Raw genomic sequence first — 17,125 nt, 5'->3', positions numbered from 1 at the left:
TTACATGCTACACAGAGCCATATAAGGTCAATTGGATAATGTTCTAAACATTTCCAGACATGATTTTTCAAGGTCACCCTTGGTTTTGGAAAAACCAGTACAAAAGTCAACATACACTGAATACATTGAGACAACCTTTACTTATATTAAGGTGTCCAACAACACTAGCTTACAACTGGCAGGCCAGAGCACGATGATTTGAAGTCATACACTGACAGACACAGGTTTTCTCCCAGAGCTCCTGCAGTAAAAAGCGAGGGCCATATAAGGTGAAGAGGAGACAACCCCAAGTGCAGCACTTTCAATTTGTAAGAGAAGTATGTTATTAAGCCAAGTTATTAAGCTTCATGTTCTAAGTGGTCTCTTATTAAGGCTTAAAAGTAAAAGCCCCTCAATCCTGCCTGACTCTTTGCAACCCCACGGACTGTTATACAGTCCATGGAATTCTCCAGGCCAGAATACTGGAGTGGGTAGCCTTTCCCTTCTCCAAGGGATCTTCCCAACCTAGGTCTCCCGCATTGCAGGCGGATTCTTTACCAGCTGAGCCACAAGGGAAGCCCTATAAGGCTTGAGATGGATACAAATGCAAATTACTTTTATTATACTGAAAAAAGAGCACTTGGCTAACTTACCTTCTCCTATATGTGTTCCTGCTATAAGCTGCAGGTGCTGAATGCAGGCGGTAGCAAGGTCTACCACTCTATCAACCATAAAACTCCCCTCTGTATCAATAAAAACTGCTTCACCTTCCACTCCTCCAAAACATTCTGGTATCTGCACATCTACTGCCAGCTGCATACTGTCAAGAGAAAGAACTGAAATGACCAAATCATTATCATAATCATCAAAGCAGTGCTGTTCAAACTCCAGATCACTAACCTTTAGATACCAGTAAATATTTTATAGGCATAAATATACTCTGTAAGGCAACAGAGATGGTTGACTCTCCATAGTTCCAAACACATGTCAATCAGTTGATGTATGGATTAGGGGGAGGGTGTACCTATAAAACCACAACTAAGGATTATTTAGTGGTTTTTTTAGACTTCTGGGTAAAGACCTTTTTCTTACTATAAGAAGTCTACTTTCAAACATTTGGCTTTCAAATATATTCTCAGGAGTTAATTCTATAATAAAGTAGAAGACTGCCTGTTTACCCCACTGACCACACTATACTGTTGCAAAAGAAACCCGTTTTAATATCAAAATAATTGTATCAATCTATCAATATGGGGTGAAGTAAGGCAAATACTGGTTTGTTTGATGCACACATACACAAAACTAACAGCACATATACGCTGGGCTTCCCTGGTAGCTCAGTGTTAAAGCATCTGGCTGCCAATGCAGGAGACACAGGTTCGATCCCTGGCTGAGGAAGATCCCACATGCTGCTGAGCAACTAAGCCCGTGCACCCCACTACTGAGCCTGTGCTCTACAGCCCGGGAACCACAACTACTGAGCCCTTGAGCCACAACTATGAAGCCCACACACCCAGAACTTGTGCTCCTCAATAAGAGAAGCCACTGCAATGAGAAGCCCACGCACTGCAACTAGAGTAGCCCCTGCTTGCCGCAACTACAGAAAAGTCTGAACAGTCTGAAGACTCAGCACAGCCAAAAAATAAAATAATTTCTTTAAAACAGAGCTTACCATAAAAAAAAAAAAAGCACATACATGCCTTTTCTGGTCTCCTAACTGTATACCCGCCACACAATACTCTGCTGTTTTCATAAAATGTTATTAAGCCCACCCTGAAGGGGAGAACACTTTACCATAGTTGTGTTTTTCCAACACCTGGTGCACCACAAATTTCTGTTGTTTTGGTTAAGGGTATTCCACCCCCAAGAATATTATCCAGTGCTGAACAGAAGGTAATTATGAAGTTCTGGGTATGCTCCTGTTCAAGAAGTTCCAGTGCTGTACACTTCCTGCCTGACTCAGCTGTAACAGAATAACTTGTTTTATTTGTAAGACATTCTCTTCTTATAATTTGCAGAGTTTCTAAGGCTTCCTCTTTAGATATCCCAACTTCTGAAAGAAACAGAAACACTTGATTTTACAGATTTAAAACAGTCTAATACACTGTTATTAATTTTAATTTTTAAATAACAAGAGCTATGCCAAGAGTAGAGAAACATAAAAATGTAACATTCCATTAACTACTTAATTTTTCAAGTTAATAAAAGCATTTATCTTTGTTTTCTTAGTCTTTGCATACTTAAAAGATCTATTACCTCAGAAACAGAATTCAGAAACCTAAATCCCTAAAGCATTTCTGAGTACCTACAAGAGTATCTCAAAGGTAGAAATAAAAATGTACTTTTTTCCCCTTTTGGTCCTTTTACTATCTCTTTGGGTCTTATGAAGCCATAATAAACTTGCTCTCATAAGGTATACAAATTATTTTTTAGGAAATAATGAAAATGGCCTTTTTGCCCAAAACAAGATGCATATTTAAGAAGTCTATGTGTATTATTCATAGTGAAAATTTTTCATTAAAGATTCATGGATCACTGCAAACTGTTTAATAAGGAAAATTATCTGATGCACAAATAGTTCAAACTGTACACTTACGCTTCCTCAACTACATAACTTCATTCCTGACAACACGGCCTGAAAATGGAAATTACAAAACAAGCAGCTTATAGAAGAATTAATTGTGAGGATGGTATCACTTATAAGTGTGATATATCAGTACTTAACTGGGTAAGGATATGAACTATCAATATGATGCTAACAAAAGACAAAAATGGTGGCCATTCTGGAGTGGTTAGGAACTCTGCGCTCTCACTGCCAAGGGTGGGATTGAATCCTTGGTGGGGAAACTAAGATCCCACAAGCCCTGTGACCAAAAGAAAAAAAAAAAAAGACAATAATGGTGCTAAAGAAGTGAAAGTTCTATACAATCTAAGAGCCTTAACTCTGGATTACTTAGGTCTGTCAATCATGACTGCACCACTCACTACATAGTCACTATGCATAGGCAAGTTACTTTTTTATGCCTCACACTTTCCTTCTATAAAATGGGAATGAAATACACATAAAACCTTGGTAGAACGCGGAGGCCATCCAAAATGCTCAGTAATTGTTAGCTATTACTATCATTTAGATTTGCTCAGGTAAAAACCAACCTGTTGAGAGAAAATGACCCCATCAAAGTTTGAGGGATACAGTCTTCGGTGTAATATTTAAGACAAACAGTAACACTGGATCTGTAACATTTGTTTTGCAGTGGAGAGCTGAAACCTTATTTTCCATTGTTAAGGGTAATGACTCAGAATTCTGTTCCACGTAACAGTTCTGCGCATACTGTAGTGTAAGGTGCACTGTGAGAGGAGAGTGACAGCAGACAGTTTCACTTCTGTTTACCTCACGAGGCAGTGGTTCCCACCAATTTATAACCTACAGGGTTCCCTAATGTGAGGTTTGGGTTTTTCTCAGTGAATTACATGAAGAAAAGTGATGTCTTTTTTTCTACTGCTTTCTCCAGGTTCTGGTGATTCTACTCCCTTCCACTTGATTTATCTCATCCTATCACGAATCGTGCATTCCTTAAATTGAATCCCTGCCCCTTGGATTTTGGAACAGTGAAAAGAGACAGCCTGTTTGAATTCCAATCCTGGCCGTACAACCTCCTAGCCCGCTCATAATGAAAAGTTACTTAGCTTCCCCTAGCATCAGTTCCTTTCCATACATACTGGATATAATAACCCAGGTTAAATGAGAGATTCCTCGGAACTTTCAGCGAGCACTGGTAGAGAAAGCAATTGGTGAATGCTTCCAAGAACACAGTTCTAACCATTCAAATCACTCTTAAGCGAAATCGAGGCGCTGTTTCGTGGTGTAAACGCGGCGGGAGGCGGCAGAAGACTGACCGAGACAGTGCTTAAGCCTGAAGACCGAACAGAGATGGAGGCGGCACAGACGGCGGCCAGCGTGCCTCAGCTTGTCGTCAGGAGTCGTTACCTTTGCTGAGCTCGGAGGGTTTCACCTCTAGGAGTTCCTCAGCAGTCTGGAAACCTGCAGACGCCAGCTTCACTCGCACGGCCGGGGCCAGCGGCAAACTCACTAAATCCCGCTGCATTTCAAAGTCAAACCACCTCCGCGCACACTCGCGCGCTCCCAGAGCTCGACGAGCCCGGACACCCGCGTCGGCCGCGCCCTGTGACGTCAGACGCAAGACGGAAGGGGAGGTGTCCGCGGCCTGGGTGCACGCGGCCTGGGGCTCAGGGGCTCTGAGGAGCTCGGGTACGCTTTGACTCACTCACCTGTCCCGCTTCTTCCGCGATTCTTTCAACTCTCATTTAAAGTTTGCACATCAAGCGTATATCCTTGACAATTAAAAAAAAAAAAGATGGATGGAGCCCGCAGGATGCAAAAAGCCCAGGCTCAGTGGACCTTACCACATTTCTTCACCTCTGCCCTGACCCTCTGGGTGGAGGCCTCAGTGTTGTTAGTAGGAATGATCTTTCCGAATGGGAGTTACACACACACACACTGGCGTGTTACCGGTTTGGCGTCTGGAACAGTCGAATAAAGATTAGCCCTAGTCCAGGGTGCCAGTGTTTTGGCTCTTCTTGCGGCTGTGCCCCCTTGCTAGGCCCCCTCACCTTTCCCGCCCTCGCGCTCGCCCTCGCCCTCGCGAGGGATTGTGGGCCAGCCCCCCGTAGCCGCGGGGCGCGCTCGCTGCGCGATCCCCGCGCCCACCAACGGCTTCCCGCGAGTCGAGTCTCGATCGTGGCGGTTTCTGAGACTGTTAGTTCTTCACAGCCTGCCCAGAAGTAACTGGAAAAGTAAGCGAGTCTTGTCCCCTGAGTGGGCTGGACATGGGCTCCCCTGGTCGTCGAGAGGGAGGCGTCGGTTTATGCAAGGAGAGCTCCTGTTCGGGTACAGAGTTTCGAAGGGACAGCTTACTAAAATAAGAGAATTTTGAGGAAATTGAGAGGCGGTTTGGAAGGTGGCTTAGGAAGTCTTTCCTTGCCTGCTGCTGCTTAGTAAGTCGCTTCAGTCGTGTCCGACTCATAGCGACCCCATGGACTGCAGCCCACCAGGCTCTTCCGTTCATGGGATTTTCCAGGCAAGAGTACTGGAGTGGGGTCTTCCCTTGCCTAGGAGAGTATAATTTATTTAAGGGAGTAACTCATTCCTTACTTCTAGGGAAAAATTCCTAGCCTTGACTTTTCTTCCTGACAAAGGAATTCCCTAAATGTTGCGAATCAGAGCCCTTTAAGTATAGAACACTTAAGGAAGGAAATGTGCTGACCGCTTTAGCAAATCCTACGCATTTCCATGCTCACAGCCACGCTGCGAGGAAAATAGGACTGGGACGGACTCATAGAGCATAGTTTTCCTCAAGCTAAAGTTAAGCCCTAGTACCTTTTTTTCTTACCGGAGTTACCTTCAAATTGTGAGGTAGCTCTTGGAGTGGGGGTGGGGGAAAAGTTCGAGAAGTATTTGTTCCCCATTTGGTAGGGCAGGGAAAGTCTGGTAGGACTAATCCAAATGCGGTTTGTTTGCCACTCTGCATTGCTTACCTTCTAGTACGATCCACATGTGGACATGCAGGGAACATCACGTAAATGTCCATTTATACTTATCAAGTAACCAGAGTCCTGGGTGAAGAAGAGATGGTGTTAACATATTCAGGGATAGCACTTCAAATTTGATAGTTTGGTCAAATTCAGTGGAATCTGTTGTCTTTAGAATTTTCGTTAGCAGTATGGAGTTAAGAAACCAGTCCACTCTGTAGCCATTCTGTTATTTATTATTATTACTTTAATCGGACCATTGAGTTGCTATAGTAGTTATTGTTTTCATCCTCATTCTTAAGATTTCTTTAATTTAGTCTGCTCTATAGTCAGGCTTTCAAACGGGTAGCCTAAATTTTCTTAGGAGTATGTTATTAATTTCCATTGCTACGCGGTTTTGGCTCTTCTTGCGGCTGTAACTTGATCTTGAGAATACTGGTACGGCGGGGTTTCCCTGGAGGTCCAGTCGTTAGGAATCCGGGGTTCCACTGGGGCAGAGGGAAGAGGGTGGAGGGGGTATGGGTTGGTTCCCCCATCAGGGGAAAAAAAAAAAAAAGCAGTATTTTTATGAAAAATCAAACTTGAGCTTTGGAGTCATACAAATTTGGGTTTGTATCACATCTCCGGAAATTACCAACTGAGACTTTAAGCAAGTTAGTTTCCTCGCCTGCAAATGGAAATTAATAATATTTCATGGGGTTGTAGGAAAGATTAAATTAACAAATATAAACTATTTAACCCTGAAAAGGTACATAATCTTGTTTTTTTCTCCATTTAAAAATATTCTAATGTGTATACAGTTGAATAAAGCCTTATGGAACACCTAGCTCAGCAGAGTACTAATGGTTTGAGCCTCAAAAAAAAAAATTCCTACAATTGGAAAGTGCCAAAGAAAAGTGCTTTTATGTATTTTATTTTATTTTACTTGATCCTTATAGTAATCTTGTGAACAGTTTACGAGGGTCTCCATTTAAAATTTACGCTCGAAGATTTGAATACTTAAGCATGTTAAATATTTAACCACTAGTTTTGTGCAGAATGACATGGCAAATAAAAGAGTCTATGCCTTCCTGGAGCCTTGAGTTTAGTCCCTAAGTTGTGTCCCACTCTTGCAACCTCATGGACTGTAGTCCATCAGGCTCCTCTTTTCATGGGATTTCCCAGGGAAGAATACTGGAGTGGATTGCCTTTTACTTCTCCAGGGGATATTCCCAACCCAGGATTGAACCAGCATCTCCTGTGTTGGCAGGAAGGTTCTTTACCACTGAGCCGCCAGGGAAGCACCATGGAGCCTTAGTCAATCGTTACTACTGAGTTGTGTTGCATTTCTGACTTGTTATCTAGATACAGTACTAAAGGTAGGAATGAGCTACCAAAATGCTGTCAATATCTATAATTGATCTAAGTAATCAAGTACAGACACATTTTCATGCAGAATGGGCTGTTTTCTAAAGATGTGGGAGAGGAATAATAATATTTGTTATAGCTGAGCAGTTTACTTTCTTTTAGCTTAAAAACAGAACTTTTAAAACTGGCAACCTTGTGTGTTCCAGTGAATGAGAATAGGAAAGATAAATAAGTGCTGTTTGGACTAAGAAAAAACTCTGAATCAAAGTTCAGCTTTAAAAAAAAAAAAAAAAACAAAGTTCAGCTTTAGAGATGGTTGTGGTAAAGCTTTGCACAACGCCTTGCACATAATGGGAGCTCAAGATATTTGTTATCCCCAAACTCTTGAGACATTATTCTCACTTGACTTCTGTGATCCCACACTGATTTCCTTCCTAGGCATCTGGCTTTTCTGTCTCCCTTACATTTTTATTCTTTGTAACTAGGGCAGGAAATGTTCCCATTCTTTTAAGGCCCCATAGCTGACCTTTCACCCACTACCCTGTTCTCTTCTCCCCTCTCTGGTTCTCTCCTTCTCTATCTTATTCACATTCACAGTTCAGTGACTATTTATAGGCCAATAATTTGTAAATTTATTTTTCTGGCTCTGACCTGCTCTCTGACCTCCTGCTGTGCATACAGCTCAATGCTAAACCTCCAGCTCACCCCACCTTAACCCTAACTCATTTTCTTCAGCACACCAAAACATCTTTGTCCTCTTCCCGCATTCCTTGCCTCTGTGAACTGAATAGCCATCCCTCCATCTGCACAGACCAGAAACCGAGGAATATTCCACACCTCCTTCCCTTGAACTCTCCACGTTCAGTATAACCACAAACTCTTATCAATTTTCTCTCTAAAATATCTTGATTATATTCATGTCTCCTTTTTTTAAGCCAAGCTGTCACCATTTCTCTTAGAGGTACTGAAATAGCCTCCCTGCATCTTGTCTTTCCCTCCGCTCTAGTCTGTCCTTTCATGCTGCAGACAGGGTCCTTTCTTGAGTGCATTTCATTTTGTGTAACTCTCTATTTTGCTCTCAGTATAAAGACCAAATTTCTTAGTAAGACAAAAAGTCTTGCATGTTCTGGCTCCTGTTTACCTCTTTAGCAGTATTTTTTCCCTGTCTCCCTTTTACTCTTTATACTCTAGCCATTCTGGCCTTAATTTCTTGTGGGTGCCACAACAGAACCTTTGCACATACCTCTCTGCTATACCCAGTTAACTACTATTTATCCTTCAAATCTCAGCATACATTGACCCCTTATCTGGCTTTGAACCTCTACTTCCAACAAACCCCCTCAAAGCTAGATCAGATCCCCCCACTAAGGATCTCATAGCACCAGATGTCTTTGTGTGATCATTTATTTAGCATATGTCTCCCTAACTAGAATGAGATTCAATCGAATGGGGATCATGTGGATTTTACTCGTTGTTTTCCTAGAACCCCTAGCACCATATATGGCTTATAGGAGGGGTTCAGTATATATTTGTTAAAAGAATGGATGAGTAGGTGACTGACCTGCTCCTCTCTCCCATTTTTTTTGTTTTGTACTCTAAAATAGGTGGAAAATATATATGTATAGGAAGTAGAAAACAAAATACAAAAAATATAGACTATAAAACTGATTCATAGACCTTTTTTATTTTATTATTTAAATATTTTACTTAAAGTATCATTGATTTACATAATATAGCAAAGTGATTCAGTTATACATATATTTTTTTCAGATTCTTTTCCATTATACACTATTACAAGATAATGTAGCTCCCTGTTGTTTAACTATTTTATATTTAGTAGTGTGTATCTGTTAATCCCAAATTCTTAATTTATTCCTCCCCACCACTTTTCCGCTTTGGTAACCATTAGCTTGTTTTCTGTGTCTGTGACCCCATTTCTGTTTTATAAATAAGTTCATTTGTATCCATTTTTTTAGATTCCACATATAAGTGATATTGTATGATACTCATCTTTATCTGACTTACTTAGTATGATAACCATAGGTTCATCCATGTCGTGCAAATGGCATTATTTCATTCTTTGTTATGGCTTTGTAATATTCCATTGTGTGAGAGTGTGTGTGTGTGTGTACACCAGATCTTCTTTATCCATTAATCTGTCAGTGGACATTTAGGGTACTTCCATGTTCCTAGATCTTTTCTTCAGTTTTTGTTACTGAGTCAAGCTTGGGTCAATTCACCATGCATAGTAAAGCAAGTCTACTGACACTGGATTGTGCTAAAGGAAAGTACAGCATTTATTGCAAGGCCAAGCAAGGACTATGGGCAGCTAATTCTCAAAAGACCCAGACTTCCCTATGGCCTAATGACAGGGTGAGGGAGAGAGTTGTGTGGTGCTTGATCAGCTCATGAATTTTATTATCATTGGTTGGTACTGAGGTAATCGGGAGTCATAATCAACCTTCTGGTTCCAACCTGTGTGGAGTCTCTGAACTTGTGGACAGAGTGCCGTTAACGTCTTCCACATAGTGGGTGTTTCAGTATCTGCAGAACAACCCAAGGATATGGCTCAGAATATTATCTATAGCTCTTATGGAGGAACTAACTTAACTTTGTTTAATGGCTAAACTATTACTATTTTGTTTTGCCTGTTTTCCTTTCTTTCTGTGTCTACAGACAAAAGACAGGTGAGCTCTGTCCTGGGAAGGCCCCATAGGGTCCTGCTCAGTTACAATTTCCCCCTTTTCTTTGATATTCCTGTCTTGAGGGGGAACAGGTACAAGAAAGAAAAGGAAATAAAGTTCTGGATTGAGAGGTTAATCATAAACTCAGCAGAGGAACTTGGTTTTAAGGGGGCTGAATTTCATTCAAAAATAATAATATTAACATTTCAGTTTATTTTAATGTCCCTACAGCTTCATATACATTTATTTGAGTTATGATGAAATTGTGAAGAAATGTATATATCTTATATATCTTTTGTTTTTCACTTAATATATTTTGTCAAACATTTTCTCTATATGATTAAAAACTATTTTAAAATTAAGTTTGGGACTTCCATGGAGGTCCAGTGGTTAAGACTGTGCTTCCACTACAGGGGGCATGGGTTTGATCCCTGGTCAGAAGCTAAGATCCCACATGCCACATGGCAGTGGCCCCCCCCCAAAAAAAAATTAAGTGTAATGGTTGGATACTATTTTGTTCTGAGACCCATCTTTCTAATCAGTGGCCTATAATTGGACAGTTATTAATAACTGAAATTATTTCCAGTTTTTTTTTACTGTGATGAGATAATGTGTGCTCTGGAGCTCACTTGTTCAAGCATGCCCATCTGCGCTCTTGAGCTTGCTTATGCACTTTCTCTCAATACGTTTCTGGTAGAATTCCTAGGTCAATAAGCACACACATTTTCATTTTGAATCTTTTTTTTTGAACCCCGCGCCACGTTAGTGGAAGCCCTGAGTCCTGACCATTGGACGACCAGGGAATTCCCCATTTTGAAACTTCTTGCCAAGCATTTGCACCACTTAGAGTCCTACTGACAGTATATGGGAACTGGTTTTCCAGCCCCCACCCTGGCACTGGCCTCTGTATGTGGTGTGTATATGTGCTCAGTAGTGTCCCACTCTTTGAGACTCCAAAGACTGTAGCCAGACAGGCTCCTCTGTCCATGGAATTTTCAAGGCAAGAACACTGGAGTGGGTTGCCATTTCCTACTCCAGGGGAATCTTCCCAACCCAAGGATTGAACCCTCAACTCTTGTGTCTCCTGCATTGGTAGACGGGTTCTTTACCACCAACTCCACTTGGGAAGCCTAGCACTAGCCTTTTGCAGTCTTTAAAATGGTTGGTTGGTATTTTTTTAATTGAGGTGTAATTGACTTTAAATGGTTATTATTATTTATTATGACTAAGAGAGGTTAAAAATCTTTTCATATAACTTTATTGGCCAAGTGTATTTTATTATTGTAACTGTCCCGTTATATTCTTCGCCCACTTTTTATTTTTAATGGTGGTGAAATACACATAACATAAAACTTACCATCTTTGGGAATTCCTTGGCAGTTCAGTGGTTAGGACTTGGTGCTTTCAATGCAGTTGCCTGGGTTAAATCCCTGCCCAGGGAACTCAGATCCCGAAAGCTGTGTGACATGGTCAAAAGAAATTTACCATCTTAACCATCTGTAAGTGTAAGTTTCAGTAGTGTTAATTATATTCACAGTGTTGTGCAACTTATGTCCACAACTTTTTTATCTTCTCACCTGAAACTCTGTACCCTTTGAACAACTCACCATCTTTCATTTCCTTAAACAAATGGAATCCTAGAGTTTATCTTTTTGTGCCTGATTTATTTCATTTAACATAATGTTATCAAGTATAATACACTCCTGTTATAGCTTCTATCAGAATTTCTTTCCTTCTTAAGGTTGAACAACATTCCATTGTATGTATTTACATTCATCTGTGGATAGACACTTGAGTTGATACTACCTCTTGGCTATTGTAATACTGCTGCGAACATGGGTGCATGTTCCTTTCTCACTTTTGAACTAGGCTACTTTTAATTTAAAATATACATTTGTTTTTATTATCAGAAATGACAACTAACATTTATTATGGTAGGCCCAGCATTCTGCTCAGTTTTGTCTGGCATTAAAACTCAAAATTCTTAAGCTGCCAACTCTCTCATATGCATATTCTATTATACAGGCTATTTACTTAATCACTATATTACAGATATCTTCCCACTTTGTCACATGTATTTAAACTTTATGAGGTTTTCTATTTTATTGATGTTATGTATATGCAAAGTTTATGTTTAATTCTTACTTTGGTAACATGCTTAGAAAGGCTTTTCTTGTTAATTCCCTAGTGGCTCAGTGGTTAGGACTCTACTGCAGGGGGCACTGGGAACTAAGATCCCCCAAGCCCTTTGGCAAAGCCAAAAAGAAGTCTTTATTTTCTTCAAAATTATTATACACATAATCATCTGTGTTTTTTACATATGGTTTATGATTTAATTTGAATATTTTAATATATCTGATTTTTTTTTAATGTAGGAGAAAGAAAGCATATTTTTCCCTTCTCTCCAGTGGTAAGACAGTTTTCTAAATAATCTTTATAAGGCAATTGATCTTTTCCCCCACCTATATAAAATGCTGTCTTTATCATATGCTTTTTTTTTTTGGCCGGGCCAAGCAGTTTGTGGGATCTGAGTTTCTTAAACCCTTGCCCCTTTTAATGGAAGGGTGGGGTTCTTAACCCCTGGACTCCATCTGCAGACGAATGGATAAGAAAGCTGTGGTACATTTACACAATGGAGTACTATTCAGCGATTAAAAAGAATACATTTTAATTAGTTCTAATGAGGTGGACGAAACTGGGGCCTATTATACAAAGTGAAGTAAGCCAGAAACAAAAACACCAATACAGTATATTAACACATATATATGGAATATAGCAAGAGGATAACGATAACCCTGTATACGAGACAACAGCAGAGACTTGGATGTGTGGAGCAGTCTTTTGGACTCTGTGGGAGAGGGCGAAGGTGGGATAATTTGGGAGAATGGAAAAAAAAAATCATTCCCTTGGTTTTGATTTTACCACCTATGTATGCACCATAAATTAAGACTTTAGTTCTGATGTTTATACAAATGGAATTATACAGTATACATACTTTGTTAAAAAAAAAAACCACTGGACTGCAAAGGAAGTCCCTAACATACTTTTATATATGTAGGTCCTATTACCTGGTTATCGTGTACTGTTCTTTTATTTACTTATTTTTGGCTGCACTGAATCTTCATTGCTGTGTGGGCTTTCTCTAGTTGCTGCCAGTGGGGGCATTTATTTTTGTTCATAAATGAGATTAATCTGTGAGATGATTACCTCTACTTTGGTTTTGGCAACAAGTTTTGCAACATTTGTAAAATGAACTAAAGCTTCTCTACTTTTTCTGGCTAACTTATGTTTGTATTTAATATAAACTTAAGTAAGTATTTCCTTGTATTTTTCTAAGGAATGTTGTGGCTTTCCTCAAAGGATGTTAAAGTTTGCAGGGCTTCTGTGAGGATCTAGCATTAATGTTTTAACCTGCTTGAGCTATAAGAGCATGAAGGACAGTCATGCTTTTGCCCTAAGGCAGATTGCCTTGGACATATATTTTGATAACTGGGCCAAAAACAGTGAAGTTCCCATGAAATAGTGAAACTAACCTTGTGAAGGCCTCTGTGTTATTTAAGAAAGCACCACTAGGAAACTCCCTGATGGTTCAGTGGTTAGAATTTGGCGCTTTCACTGTTGAGGGCTCAGGTTTGATCTAGGGAGGTAAGATCCAACAAGCCTCATGGTCAAAAAAGAAAAGATAAAAAGAAAACACTGTTAGTAGTATTTACAGTAGCAAACACCTGGAAACAACCCAAGTGCCCCATCAACGGATGATTGGTTTAAGATGTGGTGTGTGTGTATACACACATGGAATATCACTGTCATAAAAAAGAATGAAATATCACCTTTTATAGTAATGTGAATGGATCTAGAGAATATCATACTATGTGAAGTAAAAGACAAATACTATATGATATCACATATATGAAATCGAAAAAATAATAAAAATGAATCTATATAAAAAAACAGAAGCAGAGTCAGCCAGAAAACAAACTTATGGTTCAGTTAAGTTCAGTTCAGTCACTCAGTCGTGTCTGACTCTCCGCGACACCATGAATCACAGCAGGCCAGGCCTCCCTGTCCATCACCAACTCCCGGAGTTACCAAAGGGGAAATGGAGGTGTGAAGGGATAAATTAGTAGTATGGGATTAACAGATATAAACTACTATACATAAAACAGATAAGCATTAAGGACTTAGTATATAACACACGGAATAAATTCAATATCTTGTAACAACCTATAGTGGAAAAAAAATCTGAAAAAAATATATAACTGAATCACTTTGCTGAACACCCACAAGTGACACAATATTGTAAATCAACTATATCTTACAAATAAAAAGGAGGCATTGCTAGTCACAAATCTGAAAATGGCATTTGAATTTAAGAGTTGTTTGGTGATAATAGTAGTCTAATTCACAGATACCATTTTCCCCTTACAAGTGTGGTTCCCACCCAGATTTCAAGATCTCTAACTTTAGAAAAAAAATTATTAATCTTCTGGCTTCGCTGGGTTTTTGTTGCTGTGTGTGGGCTTTCTCTAGTTTCCATGAGCGGGGACTACTCATTGTGGAGTTGTCTCTTGTTGCGGAGCACTGGCTTAGTTGCCCCTCGGCCTGTGGTATCGTCCCACACCAGGGATCACACCTGTGTCTCCTGAATTGGCAGGAGGACCCTTAAACACTGGACTACCAGGGAAGCCTCAAGATAGCTAACTTTTATTTCACAGACACACAAAATGTTTCTAGATTACATATGCAGGTATGCATGTATATATATTTTACCTATGTATTACATATAATAGTTTTTTCTTTGGGGGGAGAGAGTTTTTACAAATCAAACTGATAGGGTGTCAAAGGTCTGACTTCAGACTTCATGATCTCCCTCTTCCACCCCAGTATTTTTTTCCTCTCCATCTCAGTTACCTCTGTGTTCTCAGTTATTGCTTGTTAATTTTTAACATGATTTTTACAAATAGCATTATTTATTCCTGTTTTAAAGATATAAAGCTTGGGAATTCCCTGGTGGTCCACTGGTTAGGACTCCATGCTTTCACTGCTGTGGGCCCATGTTCAATCTGTAATGGAGGAACTAAGATCCTGCAAGCTGCCCAATGTGGCCAGGAAAAAAAAAAGATATAAAAGTCTGGTCGATTTATGTTGGTGGAGGAGACAATACCAGAAGAGTCCTTCTGTAAGATAAAAATGTGAGAAACAGGTTGGTTCTAGTGTGATCTTGGGCAACTGAAGAATAGTTAAACATGGGAACTCCAGTTCTAATATACACTGAGGCGGAAAGGAGAGGACTGAGAAGTCTGATGATATTAATTATGTGAACATGTAATACATGAAGTACTAACCGCTGCCTAAAACGGGATTTGCTCTTTTCAAAGGGTCTGAGATAGTCTTGGAGAGGTCAGGAATTTCTTGTAGGATGGGTTGAATCTCTAGTAGTCTTGTGGATTTCAGACACCCATGAAAAAGCAAAAGAATGACCCTGTGCTTGTCCTGTTGAGCACAAGAGGGTTTAAGCATAAGTCAAAACACAACTTAGTCTCGATTGGGAGAGGAGACACTTGATCACAAAAGTGATTTCCAACGGTGAGGATCATCGCATTCCAGCTAATGGACCCCTGCAACTTATCCAAATATCTGCTGTAGGAGGGGTTACTGCATGAGCTTTCCACTAACTCAGTTCAAAATTAGAATTAGTATTTGTGCAGCTGTTCTTGTAAGGGTGATCATTTGTCCCACATTTGAAAAAGAGTTTATTTTGTTCTTGTGCTTGAAGCTTTGAACGCTCAAGTTATTTACAGCTGTAACTACATCGACTGAGTTTTCAAACGTACTTTTACCAGATTTCATCTTTTCAGACTTGCTATTTCTGTTGTGTCGATACCGGCTTGCTGAACTACTCCACAATCACAGCAAGGCCATTAGCTCCAAGCCCTTGAAGGAAGGAACGAATTTCTTACTTTTAGATATGTGGAATCTTTGCCTTTAAGTTTCATTCCAGTAACTATACCAGAAAAAGGACACGCTAAATGAGATCAGCAAAAGGGGTGTGGAACATGTAGATGAATGCAGGGACTGCCGTAATGCTTACACTAAGCATTATATTTCCTATGATTTGGCAAAATTGAGATCTACAAGTATTCCTTCTTTGTAATTATAGTTTGAAGGCTCAATTCCAGAAGTGGGGGGAGAGGTCTGTAAAAATGCACGAGAAAAGTGACCCTCTCTTTAGAGTGATTAGAATATGTGGGTGATATGGCAGAGGCCGATAACAACTCATGCTTACCTGGCAGGGGAGATGCCATGATCACAAAGGTGGTTTTCCCAGGGCGAGGCTTGTCCATTGCACTCCGTAGCATGTGCTGACTGCATAATTCGTGATAGTAGGGGACTGTGTGTGCACTTTCCCTTGATGTGGCTTGTCTGAAAGAAGGCAGTAGAATATTTTTTTTGTTTGTTGTTAGTGGTGGCTGTTGTGAGTTGGTGGTGTAGACTATCCCAGTTTTAAACTGTGGGGATTAGTTCTTCTCCATAAGGGGCTGTGAAGATGTACAGATTATTTTTTTATGTTCTAGGGAAGGATCCTTTTATGACCTTTACTTTTTTTACGAGTAGGTATAGAGGGAACCTTTTGAAAGCAACCTGTCCTTGCTTTGTGGTCCGTTTCTCCATTTTCAGGTGGCTTCCCTGGTGGCTCAGGTGGTAAAGTGTTTGCCCGCAATGCGGAGACCTGGGTTCGATCCTTGAGTCGGGAAAATCCCCTAGAGCCTAAGGAAATGGCAACCCACTACAAACTCTTGCCTGGAAAATTCCATGGGCAGAGGAGCCTTGTAAGTTACAGTCCACGAGGTCGCAAAGAGTCGGACACGACTGCGCCATTTCACTTCACCTCTCCATTTTCAAAGCCACCAGTTTAGTGTCTTCGGTCAGTTGATAATGTAACTCCTCTGCATAAGAGCCTTTGATTACATTAGGCGCACCTAGACAATTCGGACTATTCCCGCCCCACCCAGTCTCAAAACTAATCGCATCCCTCCAATCTGTTCTGTCACAAAGGTGGGTCTCATTCCGGGCCGCGGGGATTAGGCCCCGAGCGCCTCCGTGGCTGTCAGTCAGCCTATCACGAGGCCCGGGCACAGTCGGCGCTACGGAGTGACGCCGGTATAGTGCGCGGAGTATGTAAATGAGCTCTGCGTCAGCTGTCCCTGTTCAGAATGTACTATGAAGCGTTTGTATTATTTTGCAAATATTGCGGTACTCGCAATGTGCCTGTCAGGTGTTCATAGTTGGGAGAAGCCGTTGCTTCGTAAGTGAGGGTGTAGAGTTTGCGGTGAAGAGAGTGACCGTAAGTGCGAAGTGTGTGGAACGTGAGGCTGAGGTGGCAGGCAGGGTGAGCAACTCATACTTACCTGGCAGGGGAGATACCATGATCACGAAGGTGGTTTTCCCAGGGCGAGGCTTATCCATTGCACTCCGGATGTGCTGACCCCTGCGATTTCCCCAAATGTGGGAAACTCGACTGCATAATTTGTGGTAGTGGGGGACTGCGTTCGCGCTTTCCCCTG

General features: G+C 40.7%; 1 protein-coding gene, 1 long non-coding RNA gene, 1 other non-coding gene and 1 pseudogene across 6 annotated transcripts in view; 2 read left to right on the top strand and 2 right to left on the bottom strand.

Moving 5' to 3' along the window:
* The window catches only part of RAD51C (RAD51 paralog C), a 29,546-nt gene extending 25,393 nt beyond the window's left edge, over positions 1 to 4,153 (bottom strand). For 3 of the 4 annotated variants that reach the window (XM_088828630.1, XM_055399611.2, XM_088828632.1), the window contains exons 1-3: positions 3,968 to 4,153; positions 1,774 to 2,032; positions 633 to 799 (exon numbers count right to left, since the gene is read on the bottom strand). In XM_088828630.1, the coding sequence (XP_088684756.1) occupies positions 633 to 799; positions 1,774 to 2,032; positions 3,968 to 4,085 (544 nt within the window). In that variant the 5' untranslated portion in view covers positions 4,086 to 4,153. The remainder of the gene's footprint in view (positions 1 to 632; positions 800 to 1,773; positions 2,033 to 3,967) is intronic. The other variant, XM_088828631.1, reaches the window with a different exon arrangement.
* A 1,414-nt stretch (positions 4,154 to 5,567) lies between these two features.
* On the bottom strand, positions 5,568 to 13,377 carry LOC129536606 (uncharacterized). The gene is made up of 3 exons (XR_016035392.1): positions 13,094 to 13,377; positions 10,918 to 11,017; positions 5,568 to 5,613 (listed from the first exon to the last, which is right to left on the bottom strand). It is a non-coding gene; the product is annotated as an uncharacterized LOC129536606 (long non-coding RNA).
* Positions 13,378 to 15,838: 2,461 nt separating this feature from the next.
* On the top strand, positions 15,839 to 15,972 carry LOC129544862 (U1 spliceosomal RNA; annotated as a pseudogene).
* A 989-nt stretch (positions 15,973 to 16,961) lies between these two features.
* Positions 16,962 to 17,125, top strand: LOC129544844 (U1 spliceosomal RNA). Its single transcript, XR_008683588.1, has one exon. It is a non-coding gene; the product is annotated as a U1 spliceosomal RNA (small nuclear RNA).

Source organism: Moschus berezovskii, chromosome 20 (genome assembly GCF_049115385.1).
Source record: "Moschus berezovskii isolate FMDL1 chromosome 20, NW_MosBer_1.0, whole genome shotgun sequence".
Classification (NCBI taxonomy): Eukaryota; Metazoa; Chordata; class Mammalia; order Artiodactyla; family Moschidae; genus Moschus; species Moschus berezovskii.
This window is presented reverse-complemented; position numbering and strand designations above follow the sequence as displayed.